At 45.3% G+C, this 23,705-nt stretch overlaps 1 protein-coding gene across 6 annotated transcripts in view; it reads left to right on the top strand.

Annotated features, from left to right (window-relative positions):
* The window catches only part of ADA2 (adenosine deaminase 2), a 47,813-nt gene that overhangs the window by 19,996 nt on the left and 4,112 nt on the right, over window positions 1-23,705 (top strand). For all 6 annotated transcript variants that reach the window (XM_034781274.1, XM_034781255.1, XM_034781284.1 and 3 more), the window contains 7 exons: window positions 4,513-4,820; window positions 8,328-8,553; window positions 15,113-15,323; window positions 19,338-19,465; window positions 20,363-20,453; window positions 21,570-21,678; window positions 22,472-22,629. In XM_034781274.1, coding sequence (XP_034637165.1) covers window positions 4,526-4,820; window positions 8,328-8,553; window positions 15,113-15,323; window positions 19,338-19,465; window positions 20,363-20,453; window positions 21,570-21,678; window positions 22,472-22,629 — 1,218 coding nt within the window. In that variant the 5' untranslated portion in view covers window positions 4,513-4,525. The remainder of the gene's footprint in view (window positions 1-4,512; window positions 4,821-8,327; window positions 8,554-15,112; window positions 15,324-19,337; window positions 19,466-20,362; window positions 20,454-21,569; window positions 21,679-22,471; window positions 22,630-23,705) is intronic.

Raw genomic sequence — 23,705 nt, 5'->3', positions numbered from 1 at the left:
AACAAGTTAAAAATCACTTAGAAAAGTTAGATGCCTGCAAGTAACCAGGGCCTGATGAAATGCATCCTAGAATACTCAAGGAGCTAATAGAGGAGGTATCTGAGCCTTTAGCTATTATCTTTGGAAAATCATGGGAGACGGGAGAGACTCCAGAAGACTGGAAAAGGGCAAATATAGTGCCCATCTATAAAAAGGGAAATAAAAACAACCCAGGAAACTACAGACCGGTTAAGTATCAGGGGCTAGCCGTGTTAGTCTGTATCTATAAAAACAACAAGGAGTCTGGTGGCACCTTAAAGACTAACAGATTTATTTGGGCATAAATCTGTTAGTCTTTAAGGTGCCACCAGACTCCTTGTTGTTTTTACAGACCCGTTAGTTTAACTTCTGTGCCAGGGAAGATAATGGAGCAAGTAATTAAGGAAATCATCTGCAAACACTTGGAAGGTGGTAAGGTGATAGGGAATAGCCAGCATGGATTTGTAAAGAACAAATCGTGTCAAACCAATCTGATAGCTTTCTTTGATAGGATAATGAGTCTTGTGGATAAGGGAGAAGCTGTGGATGTGGTATACCTAGACTTTAGTAAGGCATTTGATACGGTCTCGCATGATATTCTTATCGATAAACTAGGCAAATACAGTTTAGATGGGGCTACTATAAGGTGGGTGCATAACTGGCTGGATAACCGTACTCAGAGTTGTTATTAATGGTTCCCAATCCTGCTGGAAAGGCATAACAAGTGGGGTTCCGCAGGGGTCTGTTTTGAGACCGGCTCTGTTCAATATCTTCATTAATGACTTAGATATTGGCATAGAAAGTACGCTTATTAAGTTTGCAGATGATACCAAACTGGGAGGGATTGCAACTGCTTTGGAGGACAGGGTCATAATTCAAAATGATCTGGACAAATTGGAGAAATGGTTTGTGGTAAACAGGATGAAATTTAACAAAGACAAATGCAAAGTGCTCCACTTAGGAAGGAAAAATCAGTTTCACACATACAGAATGGGAAGAGACTGTCTAGGAAGGAGTACGGCAGCAAGGGATCTAGGGGTTATAGTGGACCACAAGCTAAATATGAGTCAACAGTGTGATGCTGTTGCAAAAAAAGCAAACATGATTCTGGGATGTATTAACAGGTGTGTTGTGTGCAAGACACGAGAAGTCATTCTTCCGCTCTACTCTGCGCTGGTTAGGCCTCAACTGGAGTATTGTGTCCAGTTCTGGGCACCGCATTTCAAGAAAGATGTGGAGAAATTGGAGAGGGTCCAAAGAAGAGCAACAAGAATGATTAAAGGTCTTGAGAACATGACCTATGAAGGAAGGCTGAAAGAATTGGGTTTGTTTAGTTTGGAAAAGAGAAGACTGAGAGGGGACATGATAGCAGTTTTCAGTATCTAAAAGGGTGTCATGAGGAGGAGGGAGAAAACTTGTTCACCTTAGCCTCTAAGGATAGAACAAGAAGCAATGGGCTTAAACTGCAGCAAGGGAGGTTTAGGTTGGACATTAGGAAAAAGTTCCTAACTATCAGGGTGGCTAAACACTGGAATAAATTGCCTAGGGAGGTTGTGGAATCTCCATCTCTGGAGATATTTAAGAGTAGGTTAGATAAATGTCTATCAGGGATGGTCTAGACAGTATTTGGTCCTGCCATGCGGGCAGGGGACTGGACTCGATGACCTCTCGAGGTCCCTTCCAGTCCTAGAATCTATGAAAACCATAGGGCTGGCTCAGAAGCATAATGTCCTGACCTCACAAATCACTGCTTCTAGGGCCAGTCCTTTGCCACAGACCCCCTTCCCATAGCACTGAGTAAACTGGACAGTGTGATGTACTGTCAGCCTGATCCAACAGTGATACCCTCTCTCCTCACAGGATCTTACTGCCTACTTGAATGGTTACGAGTCATAGGCGTGCAAACGGGGTGTGCCCAGGTACACCCTAATCATGCCTGAGCTCAGTCTAGGAAGGCTGCTAAGGCTGCTCCTCTCCTGCTGGAGGCTCGTAGGGGGGAGGAGGAAGAGGCTGCTTAGCACCCTCCCCCCCCCCCGGGGAGATCAGGCAACTGCCAATCAGCTATTTAGCATGCTGCAGCAGCCCTCATCAGCTCTTTGACTGGCTGCAGCTAATCAGCTGTTTGGCGGGAAGTCCCTGCCTATCAGCTGTTTCTCCTGCCACTGCTGAAGCTCCCAGACTGCAGGTAGAGGTGAGTGAGTCTTTCTGATTTTCAGGGTAGAGGGAGCTGGGTTACGCGGGACCAGCAGCCAAGCCACGGCAGCTTCTGGGCTAGCTTCAGAGGGGTGGGCAGCTTCTTGGCAGGGGTCTGGGGGGAGATGGGCGGGCAGCTTCTCAGCTGGCTCCAGGGGGCTGCTGGGGGGAGTATGGGCTGGGGGCTTTCTCAAGGACTGAGCCAGCCTCTCTCAGCCCACCCTGGTGTTTCCCCCAGGACCTGTGCTCCCCCTTCAGCCAGGAGAAACCAGCTGCAGACCCCCTTAGTGCTGGGCAGGGAAACAAACCAAAGGACATGGTTCCTTTAAGAAAAGTTCTCCCTTGTGTCTGATGAGTGAAATTGGGCTGGGGCCCGCAGCTCGCCCCCCTACCCCTTCTTTACCCGTCCAGAGGGGCTTCACTGCAGCCTCATGCCTGGAAAGTAATGCTTGCCCAGCTCAAAGCTGTCTCCCCCTCTCCCATGCCCAGATCAAGCCTGCCTGAGGGGCTTTTCCTCCAAGAGAGAAAGTTTATCTCCTCCCCTGCCGATAACCGTCCCCTCCTCTCACAAAAGTCATAGAGTATGTGAAGGAGTCAAAGTAGGGGTGGGCTGCAGCCCTGGGATTGGAAAGAGCTAGGGCGACACAGCAAGATGAATGAATGGGCCATTTCTATGCTGGGCTGTTGAATAAAATTTCTCTCTGTGTCAGGGCATGTAGTTTCTAGGCTGGCCGCAGGGGGTGGGGTTGGGCGGGGGAGACAGAGCTGCTTTGAGTGTGTTGGTGGGAACAGGCGCTAAACAGAACCACCAGGAAGTGGGGAGCAGAGAGAGATAGGAAAAGGGACACAGGTGGAGAGCAAGAACTGGAAACATCAGGAAGGGGAGCTACCATGATAAACACACTTTCAATAACTAGAATGAAAGTGTATAAATATGTTGAAAATAGCCTCCCCTCAAAACTGGCAGAGTGCCCCTCCAGCACCCACACCTCGCCCTTAAGGCAGGAGGGGGCAGAAAGGAGTAAGCAGCTGTTGGGAGGCATTTAGGGGAGGGAGTTGGCAAGAAGGTGGTGTTCAGGGAGGTCTAGGAGGATGGGGCAGGAAGAGGTGAAGTGGGGGCGCAGCCTTGGATAAGGGGGTCGAGCCAGGATAGGGCACCCACCGGCAAAACCAAAAGTCAGCACCTATGAGTCAGTGTGGCAGGGTTACACCCTGCGCGGGCGGATTTGCTGCCTGTACAAACTTCTCCAGCAGCTGCACAAAGTTGTTGTAATTGTGTCACACAGTGAACCCCACGCTGCTACCGTTACCCTCCTTGCTCCCCTACCTGGGCCCGCCCAGCCAATCGCTGCCTCCCCAGCACTACACATGACCTTTGACTTACGTCAGTCATAGCGCTCTTCCATCGCTGTGCTCCAGCTTGGTTGGTGCTCTCTGTGCCTGCCCCGTAAGTGCCATCACGTCATTGGTCAAGGGGATGTCTGGGGGTGGGATTTGATGGGGACTCTGTTCTGAGCCGCGGTGTGGTAAGGGGGCTGGGCCGGCCAGGCCAGGGGGGTTGGATATGGGCCAGAGGGTCTCGGGGGCAGTCAGGGGATGGAGAATGGGGGCATTTGATAGGGTGTGGAAGTCCCAGGGGGCCTGTCAGGGGTCGGGGTGTGGCTAGGGGTCGGGGCAGTCAGGGGACAGGGGGGTTGGATAGTTGGTGGGGTCCTGGGGGGTGATTAGGGGGCTGGGGGGTCTCTGGAGGAGGCGGTCAGGGGACAAGGATGGGGGGCGGGGTTGGATGGGTTGGGAGTTCTGGGGATCCTGTCAGGGGGCAGGGAGCAGTTGGATGGGGTGGGAGTCCCGGGAGTCGGGGTGGGGCTAAGGGTCGGGACAGGTAGGGGGTAGGGTCCTAGGGAGGCAGTTACAGTGGGGGGCGGTCTTAGGAGGGGGCAGTCAGGGGACAAGGAGCAGGGGGGGGGCTTGGGAATTCTGAGGGGGGCAGTCAGGGGGTGGGAAGTGGGAGGGAGTGGATCGGGGCGGGGCTCCCTGAGTGCACACCCTAATGAAATGTGCTGCACACGCCTATGTTATGAGTCAAATGCATTTCAAAACTGACTGATTCCTTTGAATACTTGTGAGTGTCAGATATTTCTCCTGATTCATCTCAGATTCTCCTACCCCTCCTGCAAGGGCCCTTCACCAGGATGGCCTAGCACACATCATCCTGGCACTTCTTTGTTAAAGAGCCAATGCACCACCCTTGAGATGTCACCTTTTGACCTGCACTTACAGCTCTGATTGTCTTTCCCCCAGGTGTGTCCATGACATGGAGCCTCAGGCTGGTTGGCTGGTATTCCTTGTCCTGAGTCTGGTTCCTCTTTGCCTTCCCATCCCTTTGCGGGACTTACTGTTGGAGCAGGAGAACGTCCGCCGGATCGGTGGCAACCTGGTGCTGGGGAAGGGGGAAGAGCAGGTCAATGAGTATCTAATAAGCCTCAAGGAGAAGGAAGTGGCCAAGGCCCAGAAGACTGGATATTTCCCACCCAGCATGCACTTCTTCAGGGCCAAAGGCTTAATTGATCAAAGTGCAGTGTTCAGCATCTTGAAACGTATGCCGAAAGGTAGGGATTCTGCCCTGAGAGTTCTTGGTTGTCCCAGTGCTTTCAGTGATAAAACAGAGACCAGGAGGGGGGCAAGAATCGGTCAGTGTGAAACCCCTGCTGCACCCAAACTAAAAGGACCTTATAACAGGTGCTGAGTAGAACAACTTCAGATCCTGGAAGGAGCTGTATTAGGGCTGGCTCTTTTGGGCTGGGGGAAAGGAGGAATTACACTGGCCAGGGAGGGTTTCCAAACATGTGGGTATCCTGTATAACAGTACAGCATGGACCTTTCCAGCACCATTTACCTCACTTGGGAGGAGAAAGAAGACAAAATAATATAATGTGGGAAAGACACTGACCTCTGTGTAGCGCACTCCAGCGCTGGGGGTGCTCATCCTTCCAGTGCGTCCCAGGCCTGTGACTGACCTTGTACAACATGCTGCCATGTGGTGGTGGTCACATGTGTCCTTATACAAGTAGCTGTGTACAGCATAGATCTATTAATGCGTTGGAGACTGTGTGTTTGTTTGATCTATAGAATATCTATATGAAAACTGAATTTCTGTTAGGGCCTTTCAGTTGAGACCTTAAAAACTGAGTTCTGATCCACACAGATGAGAAAGATCTCTGTTTGTAAGTGCAGGAATTTGCCCTATCGTCCTTGGCCGAAACTTCCCCTCCCTCCACCTTTGTGTAGCATGATGTGTACAAGCTGGCTACAGCCTTTCATCTCAGAGATGGCTGCATTACACCAGATGGTGCATACATAGTGTGTAAAGTGCTTTGGGATGATTTAGGATGAAAGTCACTATATGAGTGTAAAATACATGCACAGTGTCCTATGCATTTGTTTTGCTAGCAGTCTGGAACGTGTCAGCATTTTAAGAATTAATCCTTAATAACTATAATATACTGAGTGGTTGGGAGGATATTTTTGACCATCTGAAATCTAAGCCATCCAGTCTAACCAGCAGGGAGTTAGCTATTGCTGGCTCTCTGAATTGCTGTGACCTTGACAGTTCCATGTGGGAAGCAAGGAGTTAATGAATTTGTACATCTGAAGGCCTTGACTCTCAGCTGACTGACTTCTTTCTACCCTTCCACTTCTCTCTCTGATGCAGTGAAAAGTATTTTAATTAGGCTTCCTTTTCTAGGTGAAGACAGAAGGCTTTCACTTTGAAACCTGAGAACACACTTCCCTCTTGTGCAACGCGTTCTCCTTTCAGATTGATCTGTTCTAGTACCAGATCGGAACCCTCTCAATCTGGCTATTGGGGTGCAAGGCAGAGGCTTGCTCTGGGGAAAATTTGTGGAGAGCGCATTTATACAAAAAGTAAACTGCTTTGCTCCCACCATTCTGAATTGGTCTGTTTCTGTCTGAACAAGAGCCATCTCCCTAATCTGCTAGCTTCTCCCTGCGGTGATGTCAGACTCCGGGGTTTATGGCATCATGGTTGGTTGCCACAGAAATAACTGAGATGTCGAACTCCCCATTATGCCTTCACTGCTGAATCAAATAGCAGGGAATTTGCGGTTTAAAAATATAAGTATCTTAGCTTTTTGAAAAAATGGCAAGGAAAATATGTAACTCTTTTTGCCTTTACATCCCTTTCCTCCAAAGGATCTTAAATCGCTTCCCAAGCACTAGTGAATCTCCTGTAGCTTCTTTACAGTATTTATAGTAAGTCCTTTGTGAAAGGGATTATGTCTCTATATTTGTACAGTGCCTAGCACATTGGGGCCCCAATCAAGGGTGGGGCTTCTGACCATTATGGTAATACAAATATTAAATTGTAATATTAACTCCAGACTGCATATAGGAAACTGAGGCACAGAACGTGCTGTCTAGATTTTGGGGACCCAACTTTAGATTGCTGTGGCCTGTTTTTTCAAAGATGCTCTCCCACCATAGTTCTATTTAAGTCAGGAACTTTGGTTGCTTAGCACCTTGAAAGTCAGGCCATTTAAAATTGGGCACGCAAAATCAGAGAGTACTTTTGAAACTTTGGCCTTACGTAACTTGTCCAAAGTCACACACAAAAATGTGTAGCAGAGCCTAGGATAGATCCCAGATCTCCTGACCTGCAGCCTTGCATCCTAACAACTAAGTCATGTTTTCTTTAAGTCAAATACTCTAATAATGTAACTATTGTGTTTATAAAGTGCCTCTTGACACTCAAGGAGTTCAGGGTAATCCACAGTCAATTAAATTGCTGTGATATGCAAATTGATACATCAAAAAAATCCAGATCCCACACCATCTTTTAAAAAGGGAGGTTTTACACAAGAGCTAACATTTAAAAAAAAACTCTAGAAAAGGAGAGTTCTGGGATGATATTTGATAATGCAGAGGGATGGTCTGAAGTGTGTGTAAGTGTGTAAGTGTGTAAGTGTGTGTGTGTGTGTGTGTGTGTGATGAGTTTCACACTCCATGGACTGTTGCAGTAAAAGCTCTGTCAGTTGCCAATCTACTGCAGGATAGCGGTGCATCTCAAGGCAGGTAGTGATGGCCAGCAGCAGATAAGGTGTAAATTTTAGTCAGGGTAATTAGCCATTGGAACAATTTACTAAGGAGGGGGAGGGATAGCTCAGTGGTTTGCACATTGGCCTGCTTAAACCCAGGGTTGTGAGTTCAATCCTTGAGGGAGCTATTTAGGCATCTGGGGCAAAAATCTGTCTGGGGATTAGTCCTGCTTTGAGCAGGAGTTGGACTAGATGACCTCATGAGGTCCCTTCCAACCCCAATATTCTATGATCATGGTGGATTCTCCATCAGACCATTTTTAAATCAGGATTGGATGTTTTTCTAAAAGATCTGCTCTAGGAATTCATTTTGGGGACGTTCTATGGCCTGTGTTGTACAGGAGGTCAGTGGTTATCACAGTCATCGCTTCTGGCCTTGAAATCTATGAATACAAGACAGAAATGTGTGTGTGTGTGTGTGTGTGTGTGTGTTTGATTAAGTAGATGAATAGAGATCTCTGTTCTGACCTCAGAATTCCCCAACATGTCAGTATCTGAGGTTTTGGTCTGGCCCACAGTAAAAATAGGGGCTAGATGAAGAAAATCACATCTGAATCCAAACTGCTTAGATCCAGGGATTTGGTTCAGGTCTGTCTGTTAAATAGTATGTGTGGTAAAGTGCTGCTTAGTGTGAAAGTTCCTCTTTAAATCAGTGGGGTGTGTGCCAGCTCTCTCACGGTGAAGTGTGTCTGAAAGACCTTTAATAACTCAGTGCATTTTCCATCCCAGTGGAGAAGTAGAGCGTAGAACTCCCTATTGATTTCCCCCCTCCCCTCAAACTGAGCCATCACGCTCTGCCTGCCCTGTGTTTGATGTGGAATGTGCCATCTGTGTCTCACATGGGGGGGAGGCAGGGCAGGTTTGCAGTCTTGCTGCTGTGGGGGCTGCTCATGACTGTATCTATGAGACCCTCCAGGCACACGCATATGGGTGGATTTAATTGTCGTCATGTTGCTTCACTTCAGCAGCCCTTTCTTGTTATGTTTGCCCTTTCCCCCACAGGTGCTGTCTTACACCTGCATGACTATGCAATATTGAGCGTGGACTGGCTGGTGCACAATGCCACCTACCTACCTGACTGCTACATCTGCTTCACCAATGTGGGTACTATTCAGTTTAGGTTTTCCAAGCCTCACCCACCCAGCCCAGTGCCGCCGGGCTGTTCAGAGTGGGTGTTGCTAAAGACTTACCGGAAGCAGCTGCACAACATCAGTGAGTTCGATAACAGGTGTGTGAGCAATGATCTGAGGCACTCTGGAGTTTTATAGCACTATTATTCTTTGCTTGCTGGTCATTTGCTAACAGGACACATGTCTTGCAAGGTCACTCTGGCCCCTCGTCCTCCTGGGGTGGCTGCTCTGGAAACTGACCTCTCAATTTAAAATTACATTTTATACACACACACCCTGTAACAAGCATGTTATAGTTGCAAAGTCAAACAAGCATAAGTTAGGGAATGCACTGTCTTGTGTACTGAATGAGCCTGGGGGTTCCTGTGGGAAAAAATAGTATGTGATCCTGTAACGAAAGATTTTCCCATAATGCATGAGCACAGGCAACCTTAATTCTGGCTTTTCCTAACTTTTGAGTGCTTGACTGTCCAATCTTAATGGTCTTTCAATGTAGGGTTTTTCAAAATGTAATGTACACAAATATTTAAACAGAGACTGTTTGCTCCTTAGGGCACTGATCACTTATCAGATGGAAGGTACCTTGGAATGGAGCATTAATGATTAGTCTTTAAGGTGCCACAAGTACTCCTGTTCTTTTTTCAGATTGAGGAGCTACCAAGCATTAAAATGCCAGTTAGTGCAGCTCCCCTTCCTTTGCTAAAAGCAGAGGGAGAGTTCTGCCTTCTGTTGGGCTAGAGAGCGCTGGTTCCCCAGAGCATCCCCTCCTCCTCAGCTGGTGAGGTGAGAAGTCAGCAGGCTGAGGAAACTGGAAATGGGATCAGAAGGAGAAGGTGGTGCTGCGACTGAGGAGTTTCTAGGGCTCCCAGCCTTGCTTGTCAGTAGGCTGAGTAGCAGCAGTACCTCATGGGAGAAGCGGATGTTTGCCAGCAGCAAGTCCCATCTCCATCAGCTTCTTCTAGAGGAAAGACTGTTCCCCTGCTGGCTTTCCACCCCTTCCATGGTAGAGTGGGGAAAAGGGAGACCATGACACCAGCTCCCCATTGCCTCTCCAGAAGAGGGGGAGAGAAATAATAGATGAGGGATTTTGCATCAAATCGCCTTTTGAAATATCTGAACAGAGGTGACTGCCCTGGATGTTTCAGGGTGTTCTGAGGAACATCCCTCAAGCCCCCCATTCTGTTTTATTTTACAGAATACAGACTCTCCCTCCTGATCTAATCAAGAGAATATAGGAATAAGGGTGGGAGAGCACCAGGGAAGTACCTCTGCAGAGGACCCCACACCACATGCTTGGCTGTGCTGGCTAGCGGCTTGCTTGGGACATGAACTTATTTCAGAGACACTTATCGCCATTCAGTGTCCCCTTATCTTTTATTTTACAGTAATACCTAGAGGCCTCAACTGAGTTAAGGGACCCATTGTGTTAGGTAATGTACAGACTCATAGCCCTGGTCTACACTAGGAATTTACATTGGTATAGCTATGTCTCTCAGGGGTGGGAAAAATTCAGGCCCCTGAGAGACGTAGCCTTACTTACCTAACCCCCAGTGTAGACAGCACTAGGTCAGCAGAAGAATTCTTCCATCGCCCTAGCTACCGTCTCTCAGGGAGGTGGATTACCTAGGCCGACGGGAGAACCCCTCCTGTCGGTGTACGCAGTGTCTACACTGAAGCACTGCAGCTGTAGTATTTTAAGTGTAGACAAGCCCATAATAAGAGACAATCCCTGCCCCAAAGAAGCAATCTAAATACACAAGAGCATAGGGGTTGGGGGGATGGAAACAAGCACAGGGAGGTGAAGTGACTTGTCCAGTTCACCCAGCAGCAGAGGCAGGAGCAGGAACAGAACCCAGGTCTCCTGAAACTCAGCGCCCAGGTTTATCCCTGGGACTGTGCTGCCTCTCACTGCCCTTAACAGGTCCATCAGCACAAGATGATGTAATGCACTGTCCCCACATAAAGTCCAGGCACATGATCACAGCCACCATACTGAGGAGCTCCCCCTCTTATTTTGATCTCTTCTCTGGATAATAATCTGGGGGTTGGGGAGGTGTTCTGGCAATGGAGGAGTTGGTCTCTTGCCAGGAATGGGCCCCAATCCGCTATGTCTTTCAGTTTCTGGAAACACTCCCAGTCCCTTGAACATGTGCCCCGCAAGTGACCTCCCTTCCTTCTGTTTGCCCTGAGCATCAACAGGCTGAAGGAAAGAAGATGTTGGTGGGTGGGAACTGATGGTTAGTTGGGTGCCTGCAAGTATGTGTCAAGGGCATATGGCATCTGGGGAAGGTCCAGGCTCTCTTATGTACAAGATGGGGAGGATCAGCAAGCATGAGGGGAAGGGAGAAAGTGTTTTCCAGGGGCTGTATCCCTTCCACTAGTTTTCAATGTGGAAGTGGAATGAAGGACTGGAAACAGACAAACCAAACAATCCCTACAATCAAACTGTTTATTTTCAAGTTTAAAAGTGGTGTCGGGAAGAAGGTTACTACAACAGCCTTACTTCCAAAAATTACAGTGTGGTTATGAAGAGATGACCACTTCCTAAAGGTAGGGATGTCATTTGCTATGGGGCAAGAAAGGCAGTTGCCCCCCCCCCAACTTTTCATAGGTGTACATCCTATACACCTCCCCCTCCACCACTGCAGGATATGATATAGTCACATATAATGTTCTGTATGCTGACACTCAACTTTGCCTCCCCATCCAGACTATTTCTGAAATGATGCCCCTGCTTAAGGGTGATCTGCAAAGTTAAAGGGACACGTCTTTATATTTTTTGCTGCTTTGTAGAGAGGCCCTGGAAGTGTGTGTGTTATTTTCCCCCCCACTCCTCCCCATTTTTTTTTTTCATATTAGAAATTCAGGTCTTGTCTGACCTGACCCTAGAGTACTCTGCGGGGGCTGGAGAGCTAGTGAAGTGGTGATATTGCAAGAGACTGAATGCCGAGCAACAGAGAGGGGAAGGGGTTCATGGTCAGGGAGTTTAGAAACATTTAAAAAAATCCTTCCCTATTTAATTCCAATGATTAACATTTGGAAGGACTTTTTTGTTAAATATTCAATACCTCTGATGCTGTGGTTTAGTTGAGTGCTCACAATAAACATTCTTGGACGGAGACACTCAGGGAAGCAAAGTTGACATTGCTGATATTCTTAAGGTGAAAGAGCTCTGTGGCCGGGGCCCAGCATATCTAAAAGATCAGCTAAAGCTCCAGGATGTAGACTCCACTCCTTGAGCACAATGGAACTTTCTGCCATAAGGGTAAAGCTCATCAGTGTAGCAGATGAAGCTTTCTTGGGTGCTGGTCTCAGGCAATGGAACAAATTTCCATGGGAATCAAGGACTATCACAAACCTCACCACCTTCTGCTCCAAGTGCAGGGTGCACTTCTTCAGCCTACTTTCTTTAACAGAAACTCAGAGCAGAGTGTATGTTACCAAACCAAAACTTCATTGCACTTTCAATTCTCCCCTTAGAAAGAGGATGAGAGAGAAAATGAACCACGTGATAGATGTTAGTCATGTTGCTTAATACATCACCGGAAGGTGCTTAGATACTATGGTGATGAATGCAGCTTAAGGATACATATAGAATAGAAAACAAGCAAACAAACCTTTCAGGCCTTCATTCTACACCATAAAGAAGCAAAACAGACTTTTGCAGGTCTCCTGTAATTTTGCCCCCTTGTGCCTATGCATTGCAATAGCATTGTTCAGTACATAGTCACACACAATCCAAGCAGGGTCTTTCTAGCTAAATCCAACCACTGACTTGGGTTTTTTTCCCTAGAGAATCAGCAAATCCCAGATTTGTCTGAGTAGGTTATTTGTGGCAAAGAGCTGGCCTACTGATCCCTTAAAGGAGTAGCATATTATCAAGGATGGATTGCTATATCCTCACAGTTATACATATGAATAATTAGTCTCAAGGGAAGGGGAATTTGTAAGAAATGTAACAATTAATTTTTTTAGGAGGTGTGTTCGTGGCTTATTATTAACTCTAACACAAGAGCACAGGCTACATAGACACAACAGGCAATATATAAGAGATCCTATGTAAGGGGCCACTCTTTCTCCCCTATATACACAGGAAAAAGAGCACTACACATATTTATTGAAGAAGTCTTTGTGTTCAGGAAAATCTATGGAAAAGTTACTTCGATAAATAACTGCTTATTGGTCCTTATCTAGAAGTAGACTCGTATGGTCACATGAATAGATTCACATGGTCTTTTGACCCACCCTGAGGTTTTCCTTCAGTGTTTCTACACCTGATAGGGACAAACTCCAGGCTCCCCCTCCAGGCAGGTGTTCTCAGCTGAACTTCTGCATTTTGAGAATAACTTTCCTTGAGCCAGTATCTGGGGGAGTTTGCTTCAACTGGAACTCTGCCTCTGTTTTCCTAGAGGCTTGCTATGCAGTCCAGGTTCTTCCCACACAAAATCTTTCCACCCTCCCCCACTGAGCAGGAGCATGCCCTCTCTACTTAAGGCCAGTCTCCAGCTGAACTCAGTTAGATAAAAAGCAACAGAGGGTCCTGTGGCACCTTTAAGACTAACAGAAGTATTGGGAGCATAAGCTTTCGTGGGTAAGAACCTCACTTATGCCTCTGGTGCTTGCATTCCTGGTTTCTAGGGTGATGCTCCACTGTCACCACTCAGTGCTCCCCAGAACATGCCTGAAATGCGAAATGCCATTGCATGCAGTAATACGAAATACTTCATATATATGCCTCCCTGGTTAAGGTGTAGTTCCTTTCCATTTTATTGTTTTGTTTCCTGAACAAGATTTTGTGTTGGCTGATGTTGTGTATTAATGGAACAAAGGCCCTGTTGTCATGCCCAAGAGGACAGAGCTAAAGTTATTGTGGAATCCTTAACTCTGAATTTCCTGATTCTTGTGCATTTAAAATGTCATTCTTAAGGTGGCATGAATGTCACTTGTATATAATTTTGCTTTAAAAAATCAAAACAACCCCCCACATGAATAAAAGTGAGGAAGAAGAGCAGCCAGAACCACAGGAAGGGGCTCCTTAAGTGACTAAAAAAGCAACCAGTGCACAAGATGCCTGGTGAACAGACTCCATGTTATGGTCACCCCTTTGAGGTCTCCTGTTCCACCTTCTGACCAGGCCCTGCACTGCTTATTTATGAGGTTAGACAAGATCACATCTTATAGCAATAGGACAGTGACTTTTAATTCTAGACACTGATGCCTCTTGGAACAAGATAATAAGAGCGTGAATCATATCTAACTCTTCTATATAACATAGCAGAGCACTATCGCTAAGCCATCAGGGAAGACATCACACATTAAGTAGCAGTCACAGTTATCAGAGAGAAGCAACAAGCCATGAGAGTATTCTCCAGTGATCTTCCATCCAAGTACTAGCCAGGCTCAAACCTGTTTAGCTTCTAATATTAGATAAAATCAGACCTACTCAGACAGATAAGACTGTCAGCTTTTAAGCATCCAGCTATTTCCCCCTTGGTTGCAACTTATGGTAACTCCTACAGTTTTTCCATCCCCAAATGAACCTATTTACCAGTTGTATTGCTATTTGGATTTTACACCTCCAGCTTGAACATTTGATAAACTAATGTTCAGGTGGCAAGTTGAAAAGTTAAGAGAGTTACTGCCATTGGAAAAGTGACCACCAGGAGTCCAGGATTGGACCTGTTTAGAGGATAACTATTACCGCAGTGTAAATGCAAACAGAATTGCCTGCAGCTGCTCATGGTAATTGCAAGATAATCAAGTTTTTTCTATTTCCACCAAACTCCCCTTGTTACTACTACTTGGTGCCCTCTATGCTTGTGGTGAGGAAATGTATGCACAGGCAAGTTCTGTAAAGTAAACAGAATACCATCCCAGTAAGAAGCATGCAGGAACTGAGTCATGCCAGTTGGTTCCGAGGTGGCAAATCTGAAAAATCAAATCCATTGCTGATGTCGGCAAATTATGAGTTTTGGATTGGTATAATGGAGTAGCCAGATTGGTTCAGTAGGGCTAAAGGTGGTGGTGGGGGGGGGTTGATTGATTGATAACAATTTTATTCTGTAGATTCAAAAAGTCCTTAATGTCAGAAAGGCACTAAAGTGTGAAAGTAACTTGTTTAGTAAGGGTGTGATATTGAAACAATGCCGTCTCCTAGTGACTAGAGGGTGTTACCTTATTGGAGGTAGTAGAGAGTAGAACTGAGATCCCAATCATTGTAATTAAGGTGATGGGGATGGTTATATTTGCAAGATTAGGTTGTTAACCATATGTCAGCCACGTTCTAATTTGGGAGGCAAAATTTCTGTAGTTTAAATTGGAAAGTATTTGTATTGTGATAATATGCCTAGAGGCTCCAGTCAGGAAGTGGGCCCCCATTGGGTGAGACACTATTCTTCACGTTCCTTCCTGTCCCTTCCCCTCCTCTATGTGACCTAAAACACATTGGGTAGTGCTGCTGATGCAGAGTAGCTCCCCCACTCCACCTCTGGGGTGGCTGTGGATGGCAGATCCCCATATTCGTACAGCTTGGCCTTTGGTGGGAAGGCCCATATCTAAATAGAAGGGATTATATTGTTCTGTGACTCCTGGCTACAGAGCTGCCAGCTCATCTTGTGTACACTTCTAAATCCAGCTGTCCTGTTTCTCTTTCTGTAGTTTGCTGAAGAACCTGACCCTGGTGACTGACAACCCTGAGTTGACATACACAACGCAGACTTGCATTTGGAGAAAATTTGAGAATGTCTTTTCCACTGCTTCTGGCCTCATCAGCTATGCACCTGTGTTCAAGGCCTATTTCTATCAGGGGCTGTTGGAGCTCTATGAGGATAACGTACAGTATGTCGAGATGAGAGCTATATTTCCACCGGTACACACTTTTTGACTTCTCTAATATTATTTTAAAATCTTGTTTCTCGAACTTTTCTCCAGCCCGGTTTTTTATTTAGATTCAGACCCTGGCACTGCTGACCATATGGGGGTGGAAAAATCTGCTTCATTTGAAAGCTCTTTGCTGGGAACTTGGTATGACAGTCTCCTCAGGGAACCCAGAACTGTAAACCACTGTGTCACCCTTTGGCTCAGCAAGTGAGAGCTTGGCTGCTGCTAAAGTGTGTGGTCAGCTCCCTGACATTCCAGTCTATTTGCCTTGCCAGCAAATTCCTTGAGACTCGCCAGTCAAAATCTTGCCTTGCAGGTAACAACCAGTTCCTGAGTTCCCCCAGAGATATGTCTCTGCAGTGTCCAGTCCTCCTTCCTGGACACTCACAGAAGGTATTACGTTTGCTGCCTCCAAGAGAGGGAGCACACACCAGCCTGGTAGATTAGCAGAAGAGTCACGTTTTACTTCAATACAACAGCGCTAACACAATCTATAGTAAAACTAAGAATAAGTTTAGTAACAAAGATCAGAGATTTAAGTGGCACCAGGCAGAAGAAAAGAGATGGAAAAGGGTTACAAACAAAACAAAAATAACATGCTTTCTAGTGCCTAAAACTTAATTCTAACAAGCTATATCTTGGCCTAAACCAGTTCCTCGCTTACAGCCAGCCACCAGCAGCTCCTGCCTTCCTCACCAAGAGGATCCACTATTCACAGGCTCTGAGTTTACTGTCCCCTATGTCTCCTAAGTGATGGAGCACTAGAATGTCCCTTTATAGCTCCCAACATCCATTGTCTTGGCCTTAAGAACCAGGAAGACTCTCTGGGGGTGCAGACTCTGTCCCCCGGTTTGTTTACTAAGCTGTTTCCTCTGCTGCTTGTTAGCTTTGTTTATCTTGTATGTAAATGTACTTTAATGTGTATGGCTTACAAAGCTTGGCCCAGACAGGTAAATCCACATTCCTTTGTCTAAGGCAGGCTTGTTTATCAAGGCTATCCCCAAAACATATTTTAGGAACATTCTTTCCAGCATAGATACATAGCCCTTTGTACACCACCCCTGCAAACATCACACACAATGATATGACCAGTGTATAACCAGCTTTCATAAAAGACCTTGTTCAATGTATGTTTATAGTACAATAATAGTATATTCAATCACTTTTTTCTTTGGGGTTCAAACCCCTGTTCATCCCCTGGGGTGTCTGGACTGTGATTGTCACATTTGGTTATTCAGGGGAATGAAATGGGTGATGCTCTGTGTATTCTGCAGTTGGAGGGCTATGGAATTTGTTGTGGTATCCATCCCTTGCTGCAGAACTGTGCTCCAGAATCTGACCTGTTTGTTTTTTTGTTTCTATTCTTCATAAGCTTAGGAACACAAACTGATGCAATGTTGTCTCCAGAATGTATAGACAGCCTGAAACAGTAGCTCTGAAAGTTGTGAACGTCTTTCTTTTCAATTAACACTGGAACCTAAGGATAATAATGTTGATGTTTAAACTATCAGGTTTGTTCATTGATTGTCACCTATAACCAGTATAATTATCCCATAATCCCAAACTGCCTTGGATGCCTTCCTAGGTGCCAAAAGCCCTGACTGACTCCTGCTCAGATGATAACATTTTCAGCTTCACCTTGACAGCTTTACAATGCAGCCACATGTTGTCAATACTGTTATCTGCAACACATTGAAAACACAGAAACATTGTGAAACAAATAACATTTAATATCAAAATAAATAAGAGGCAACCATTCATTGTCCCATTTAATACAATAAAAACCTCCACTTAAAAAAAAAAAAAAGTTAATGAAAATTCTGCGTAATTTCCAATTGGTCTCATCATAAGGACACAGAATCCAGGGGCTTTGCAACAGAATGTAGGCACAGCTTGCCCCGGAATACATAGAGCCTTGTGAATGGGCTAACTCTTTTTAGCATCTAGGTTTCTAGTCTCACTCCAGACTACATTGGCATTGACTATAAATCATTGCTATCTAATGGACTACATGAAATGGGTGGTGGTCTCAGTTCAGTTCGAACAGTAGGTATCTATATCACACACACCATCACTGCAATTGGTTTTAAGTACTGACCTCGTTGGCATCTGCTTTAGTAGTGAGACCGGTGCTGTTGTGAATACAGAGACTGAGCCATCTTCTCACTTGTCGAAGTGTTCCCAACTCAGCCACAGCATCCCCAGAGTGGACATTCTGTCACTTTCTGCCAGCACTCTCATTTTTTCCCCCATTCAAATGTCACAGATTTGTGTGTTTTGCTTTGTGGAGGATGGTGATTGGCCAATTTTGCTTGACTTACTGGTCCCAAATGTCTGTTGAGATGGCAGCTGGGAAGAGAAAACAGTTGCAATGTCAAAATGCTTTTGTGGTTTATCAGTGTCAACGTTGCAATGGACCCATGAGCAGAGGTAGACTAGCCAAAGATGTTTGGGATGTTAAAAGCAGTAATACCCTTTTTTGAGTAATACCCTCATTTACCAGGCAGCCAGTGAGCCCAGATGGAAAATTTGTACTTGGGAGGAGAATGGAGGAAAGCTCTTTACTGGAAAGAGGCCAGCGCTTGTAGCATAGCTTTCTGGCCTATCTCTCCCTATCACTCCCAACTACACTCTACAATAAAGGTGGACTGGGTGCAAAGGGGCAGGCTGACACCTCTGCTACTAGAGATTCATTTGTAGGGCTTGGGCAACAGTATCTGTTAATTGTAAAAGCCATCTTTGCAATGAAACAAGCCAGAAACTGACACTAAAACAAAGTAAATTAAAGGCAGGATTGGAAAACAGCATAGATTGTAGAAAGGCCCCCAAAATACAGCTGTGTTTGCAAAGCCAGCTGTAGAAAGTCTTGGAAAATGTCCTTTTGATAATCTGCAAAATTCCACTTGGCTTCTTGTGTCTGTGAAGGTGGTGATTACAATGCAAGAGGGGCCCAGAATGGTCAAGACCAGATGGGGGAGAATGAGATGAATATAAGGGACAGAGGGCAGGGGAATGAAGAGAAAGGTGAGGAGACCCAAATTAGGGATGGAGTGGGGAAGAAGGGCAGGGAGATGGAAGAAGAGGGAAGGAAAGGACAAGGTGAGAGTGGGGGATGGAGCTGGTGATAAAGTCCACCTATGATAAAGTCTGGACAGTGCCCCTGCTGCTTATTATTATTAATATTATGGTACTGTCTATAGGCCCCAACCAAAACTGGGGTCCCATTGTGCAAGGCGCTGTACGTAGCCCTGTGCTGAAGAGCTTGCAAACTAAATAGATGAGACAAATGAAGCAGTATTCTCCCCATTTTACAGCTAGGGAGCTGGAGGTACAGAGAGATTAACTGACTTGCTCATGGTCACTGAGGAAATCTTTGGTAGAGGGGAAAATTGAACCCCAATATCCTGAATTCCAGTCTAGTACCTTAACTGTGAAACCAATCCTTTCTTTATTCTTGCCATGCTCCTGCCATTGTTGACAGACCTGGTATTTGTGAACAACCAAACATGCACATGCAGTGCTTCAGTAATTGAGGTATCCTATCTCCTAGAACTAGAAGGGACCTTGAAATGTCATCAAGTCCAGCCCCCTGCCTTCACTAGCAGGACTAAGTACCAATTTTGCCCCAGATCAGGTGCTCTGTAGCAAGCTCTCATGTTCTTCCCAAGACTCCCTGAACTCCAGGGCACGTGGTTACCATGTATGTGTGTTAAGAAGTCAGGTTATTGTATGGTATATTATGAAAGCAAAGTGTTCTCTGGTGCTTGCTGGTTAATAAGGGACCAAGAAAAGGTATCCTGAACAATTTAACTACTGATTCTTTTTTTTCTTCCTGGCACTGGACACAGTTTGCATTTCTGGCCTTATACACCTGCCATTTTTAATTTGAGCCACAAACTACTTCAGAATTGTTCCATCTTTCCTTCAAAATTTAGAAGTGTCACTTCTTTCTCCTCACTATCCTCTGCTCTTTTTTTTTTGCTTGTGCTTATTCTTTCCACAGGTGTACGAACTGGATGGGACCAAATACAATGAATCCTGGTCTATGGCAGCGTATCAGGAGGTGGCGAGGCAGTTTGTTAAGGATCACCCTGATTTTATTGGAGCAAAAATTATATTTACAACACACAGGTAGAGGCTGCTTGCATGGGGCGAGTGTGGAAGTGTTCTATGTGTAAATGGTCATGTTGTTGTGCAGGCAGGATCAATTGAGTGGCACAAGTGGTTACAACAGAGAGACCGTGGAAGTGATCCAGATTGCATTGCTTCCAGTGTAGTGAGGCCTAGAATATTAACTCCTGAAGTGCTTTCCAGCATATAAACACCTGCAGATGGAAATGACTGAGGGTGAATGTGTGCAGTTGATCATAGAAGCGAGTATGTGTACATGTAAGATGATTGGGGTTTGTTAGCAATGATGGTGTGTATGGAAAAGTGATTACTCTTGAGCTGAAGGGAGTGGCAATGAGTGAGCAGGAGGCTGTGTTTCTGTGTGCGTGCACATGAGAAGTGAGTGTGTTTTCTCAAAGCCTTATGTTTTCTCTCCGAGTCTTGATGCATCATCTATTTCTGTGGAAGCAGGAGCAACAGCAGAACAGCTGGGGGATTGGTACTGTATATTTCAAAGCTCCTTCAGAGACCCTGCAAATGCTGCCTTCCCAGAAACCTTTATACACATTTGAATCCAATAGACTCTGATGGTCTGTAGTGGATTAATTTTAAAACACAATTAAAATGGAAAAACTCCAGCAAAATAATACACAGAGCATATTTAAATATTACCTATACAGCTGTTCTGGTTTTGCCCCCTCATTGGTTTATTGTTACAGGGGAGGTTGGCCAATTAGTCCCAAACAGTGTGTATGATGCTGGTTAACTCCAGTCATTTGTGCTTTTCCTAGGCATTTATGTGGGTTTTTTTAATATTGGGTATTCCCTTAAGGCTCCTGGTCATAATACAGACAGAACCTGAGAAATAGGTTCCATGGAAATGAGCATCAGCACCTTTCTCTGTCTCTTGGTTTTCAGAAAGAAGAACGTTACCGAGATTAAAAAAGCCATCAAGAAAGCCATAGACCTCCGAGCCATGTTCCCGGACATTCTGGCGGGATTTGACCTGGTATCTTTGTATTATTTCTTACTTGGTTTTGTATTTAATATTACAAGGGCTGAGTTGTGATTATTGGTACAAAGAGATTTCAGAGGGGAAAAGCAGCAAAGCAAGCTGTTGAAATGCTGCCCCACTGTCTTTCGTCCTGCAGGATTCCAAATAATTTTGTTTGAATAAGCATCAGCCACCGCAGTGCAGCCACCTCTGGAGAGAAATAGCTATAGAATGCCTCACAGCTATACTTTATAACTGCATCTAGGAAGTGAAGAGAAAAATATTTTTTTTAATTTAAACTGCAGATGAAATTGAGGTGGGCAGGATGTAATTTGTGGAGTTGGAATTTGGCCGGAAACTGCCAAATCTTATAGAAAATGCAGTGGGATTTTCAGTGACCACAAGTAGTCCTGATCTCTGTTCTAATCAGGACCTCAGTGCAGTGTCTCCTGAGACTCTGCAGGTATGTTACTAAGTCTTTACTCAGAGGAAAGAATGCCACCTACTTAGTCACGAGCAGCTGTATCTGCAGCGCAAGACATGTGCTGGCCATTACTATTAGGACTGAGACAGAGGAAGAGTGCCTACTGAAACTACCACAGAAAAATGGGATATAAGTTATCTTTCTTCGTGAGACCAAACACAGCGTCTAAAACCTGATTATCTGTCAAGGTGAAAAGCAAGGGAGCAGCAACCAGTATCCCAGACTTTCTGCAAAGTCATTCTCAGGCTGCTTTTGTGTTTGTTGCTATCTCAAGAATAAGAGCTTTGGTGGGGATTGGGAATGTGTATGTGGGCACGAGTGCAGAAATGTAGGGAATTCTGTTACTGGTGGAGATGCAATGGTAGCGACATGCACTAGCATCCTTACTGGCTGCACTATGCTCTTGTTAAAAACATGTGTATGACTTATCTTTTACAGAGAGGGCCTGTTCCTGGCTGTTACAAACCAGGATAACTCTGTGGAAGTCAGTCAATGGAACTATGCTAGTTTTCACCCCTGGAGGACCCATTTAACAAAAAATGGGACTACAGTACTGGAATTTCAGATGGCAACGTAGGGTAGTTTCAAGTCAAAAGACTAGTGATCACCTGGAGCATGTTCAGAAACATCTTTATTCTTCTCCCCAGGTTGGGCATGAGGATGAAGGACGCTCTCTATGGGACTTGAAGGATGCCCTGACCATTCCATACTCCAAAGGAGTCAATTTGCCTTACTTTTTCCATGCTGGTGAGACTGGTAAGCATGAGAACACAGGCCATGTAGGGGAGTGGATACTTGGATACTGAGGAGGAGAGCTGGTGGTCGTATCATGAGAAGTGGTCTGGTATATTCTGTTTCCCATCGTTCTTCTACATCAGCAGAAGATCAGCTCACTGCCATAGCATATTGGATGATTCCTCCCAGTTTCCAGGTTCCACATCCCCTACCTGCTCCCTACTCTCCCATTGTCTTCATATCCCTCACCATCACCTGTGTCTGATACTCATTGTCCCCTTCATTTGTCTTCTGCATTGAACACTCTCATTTCCTCATCTTGGGATGTTCCTGGGCCTGTTCTTCTGGAGTCAGGCAGCAGGAGGTGCCACTGGTGTGGCACAGCCATCTCCTTCCCAGAGACATGTGATCAGTTGTCTCCTCCCAAACTCACCAGCACCAGAGAGGGAATTTTTGAAGCCATCACCAGCCAGAGTCATGTTTTTAAGCCCGTTTTCTAATGAATGTCACTGAGTCAGCTACATATTTTAGCTTAAATATGTTTGTTCAAATAATTAAATATACCCTTTGTCCTTTATTGCTGGAATAACCTGTTTATATGCAGTATATTATTCACCCACCAGATGATATATAGTGCTGTAGAGAGTTCCAAGCTGGGTGTAGTCCTGGTAGACAAAGGAGACAAGCCATGAGGAAGCCTGTTAGTTTGTATTTGAGGCATTTATTTAAAAAATAAAATAAATCAATTGCCTGTTTGAGAAGATCTGTTTCCATATAACATGGCAGTGATTTGGATTCATCTTTCTCTCCTCAGACTGGCAGGGCACCTCTGTAGACATCAATGTGCTCGATGCTTTGCTGTTCAATACCAGTCGGATTGGCCATGGATTTGCTCTCACTAAACATTTAGTAGCCAAGAAGTTGTCCCTTAAGATGGATGTTCCTATAGAACTCTGCCCCATCTCCAACCAGGTAGGACCTACCTGAGTGACCTTAGGTCTCAAGTCAGGAACTGGGACCAGAAATTTAGAATTTGATAAGTGACCTGCAGCAGGGTATTGCTCAACATATATTGGTCTTTGTGTAGATACCGGTTAAGGGCAGGATGTATCTGTATTATCCTTTACCTGTATTATCCTCTCCAGGTGCTCTTTGTCCTTCTCCATGACTGCCTCTCCTGTCTCATTGGCCATAGAAGGTCATTCTGAGAGGGAGATATATTATGGAGAGGATATTTGCATTTTTGGAAGGTGGGTGAGAAACAGAGGCATTTTTCTAGGTGGGAGGTTCTAAAGAACGTATTTTGGGAAGGGGGACAGAGGACTACTCTGGAGACTGAGTTCCTGTCCTTTAACTCAACCATTATGGAGACATTCTCTGCTTGGTTTAATTGCCACACTTATTGGAAATTACATATGGTCTCTGCTTTCTCTTTCACCTATTCCCTTGTTCTGGTCTCTTTGGTGGGTTTTTTCCCCTTCAGAGCATAACATTAGGAATATGCATACGAACTATTATTATGATTATTTACTTGTATCGTGGTAGTGCCTAGAGGCCTGTAACAGGAAGCTGGTCCTTTGGGTATGTGTGCAGTCCAGCATGGCTTCTTACAGGGAAGTAGCTCCTTTAAGACAAGAGTTTTGAGACTTTTAGTTATTAGATGGAGCACATGTCTAAGGGATCAGGTTACTTGGGATCATATGTCTGTCTGTGAGACTATATAAAGCAAAACTCTTGGTTTACTCTGTGAAGCCTTGTCTAGATTAGGATTTGTAAGGTGTTAACGAAAACATGTTGATAGTCTAGTGTAGACAAAGCAATGTACATTTAACATGTGTTAAACAGAGTTAAAGCCTTGCCCAGTTTAACACATGTTAGAGGCACACGTTGTGTTAGCTAATACCTTACAAATTCTACTCTACAGAAGACAGCTCTCCACTTTTGAGGCTGGAGGCCTGAGAGTAGAGACAAGGAGGGACTTGGCCTGAAACAAGTGACTGTGAAGCCTTGGGGGAAGGGCCAGAAAGGAGTTGGAAAGTCTGGGTAAC

The sequence above is a fragment of the Trachemys scripta genome, chromosome 1, assembly GCF_013100865.1.
Source record: "Trachemys scripta elegans isolate TJP31775 chromosome 1, CAS_Tse_1.0, whole genome shotgun sequence".
In the NCBI taxonomy this organism is placed as follows: domain Eukaryota; kingdom Metazoa; phylum Chordata; order Testudines; family Emydidae; genus Trachemys; species Trachemys scripta.
This window is presented reverse-complemented; position numbering and strand designations above follow the sequence as displayed.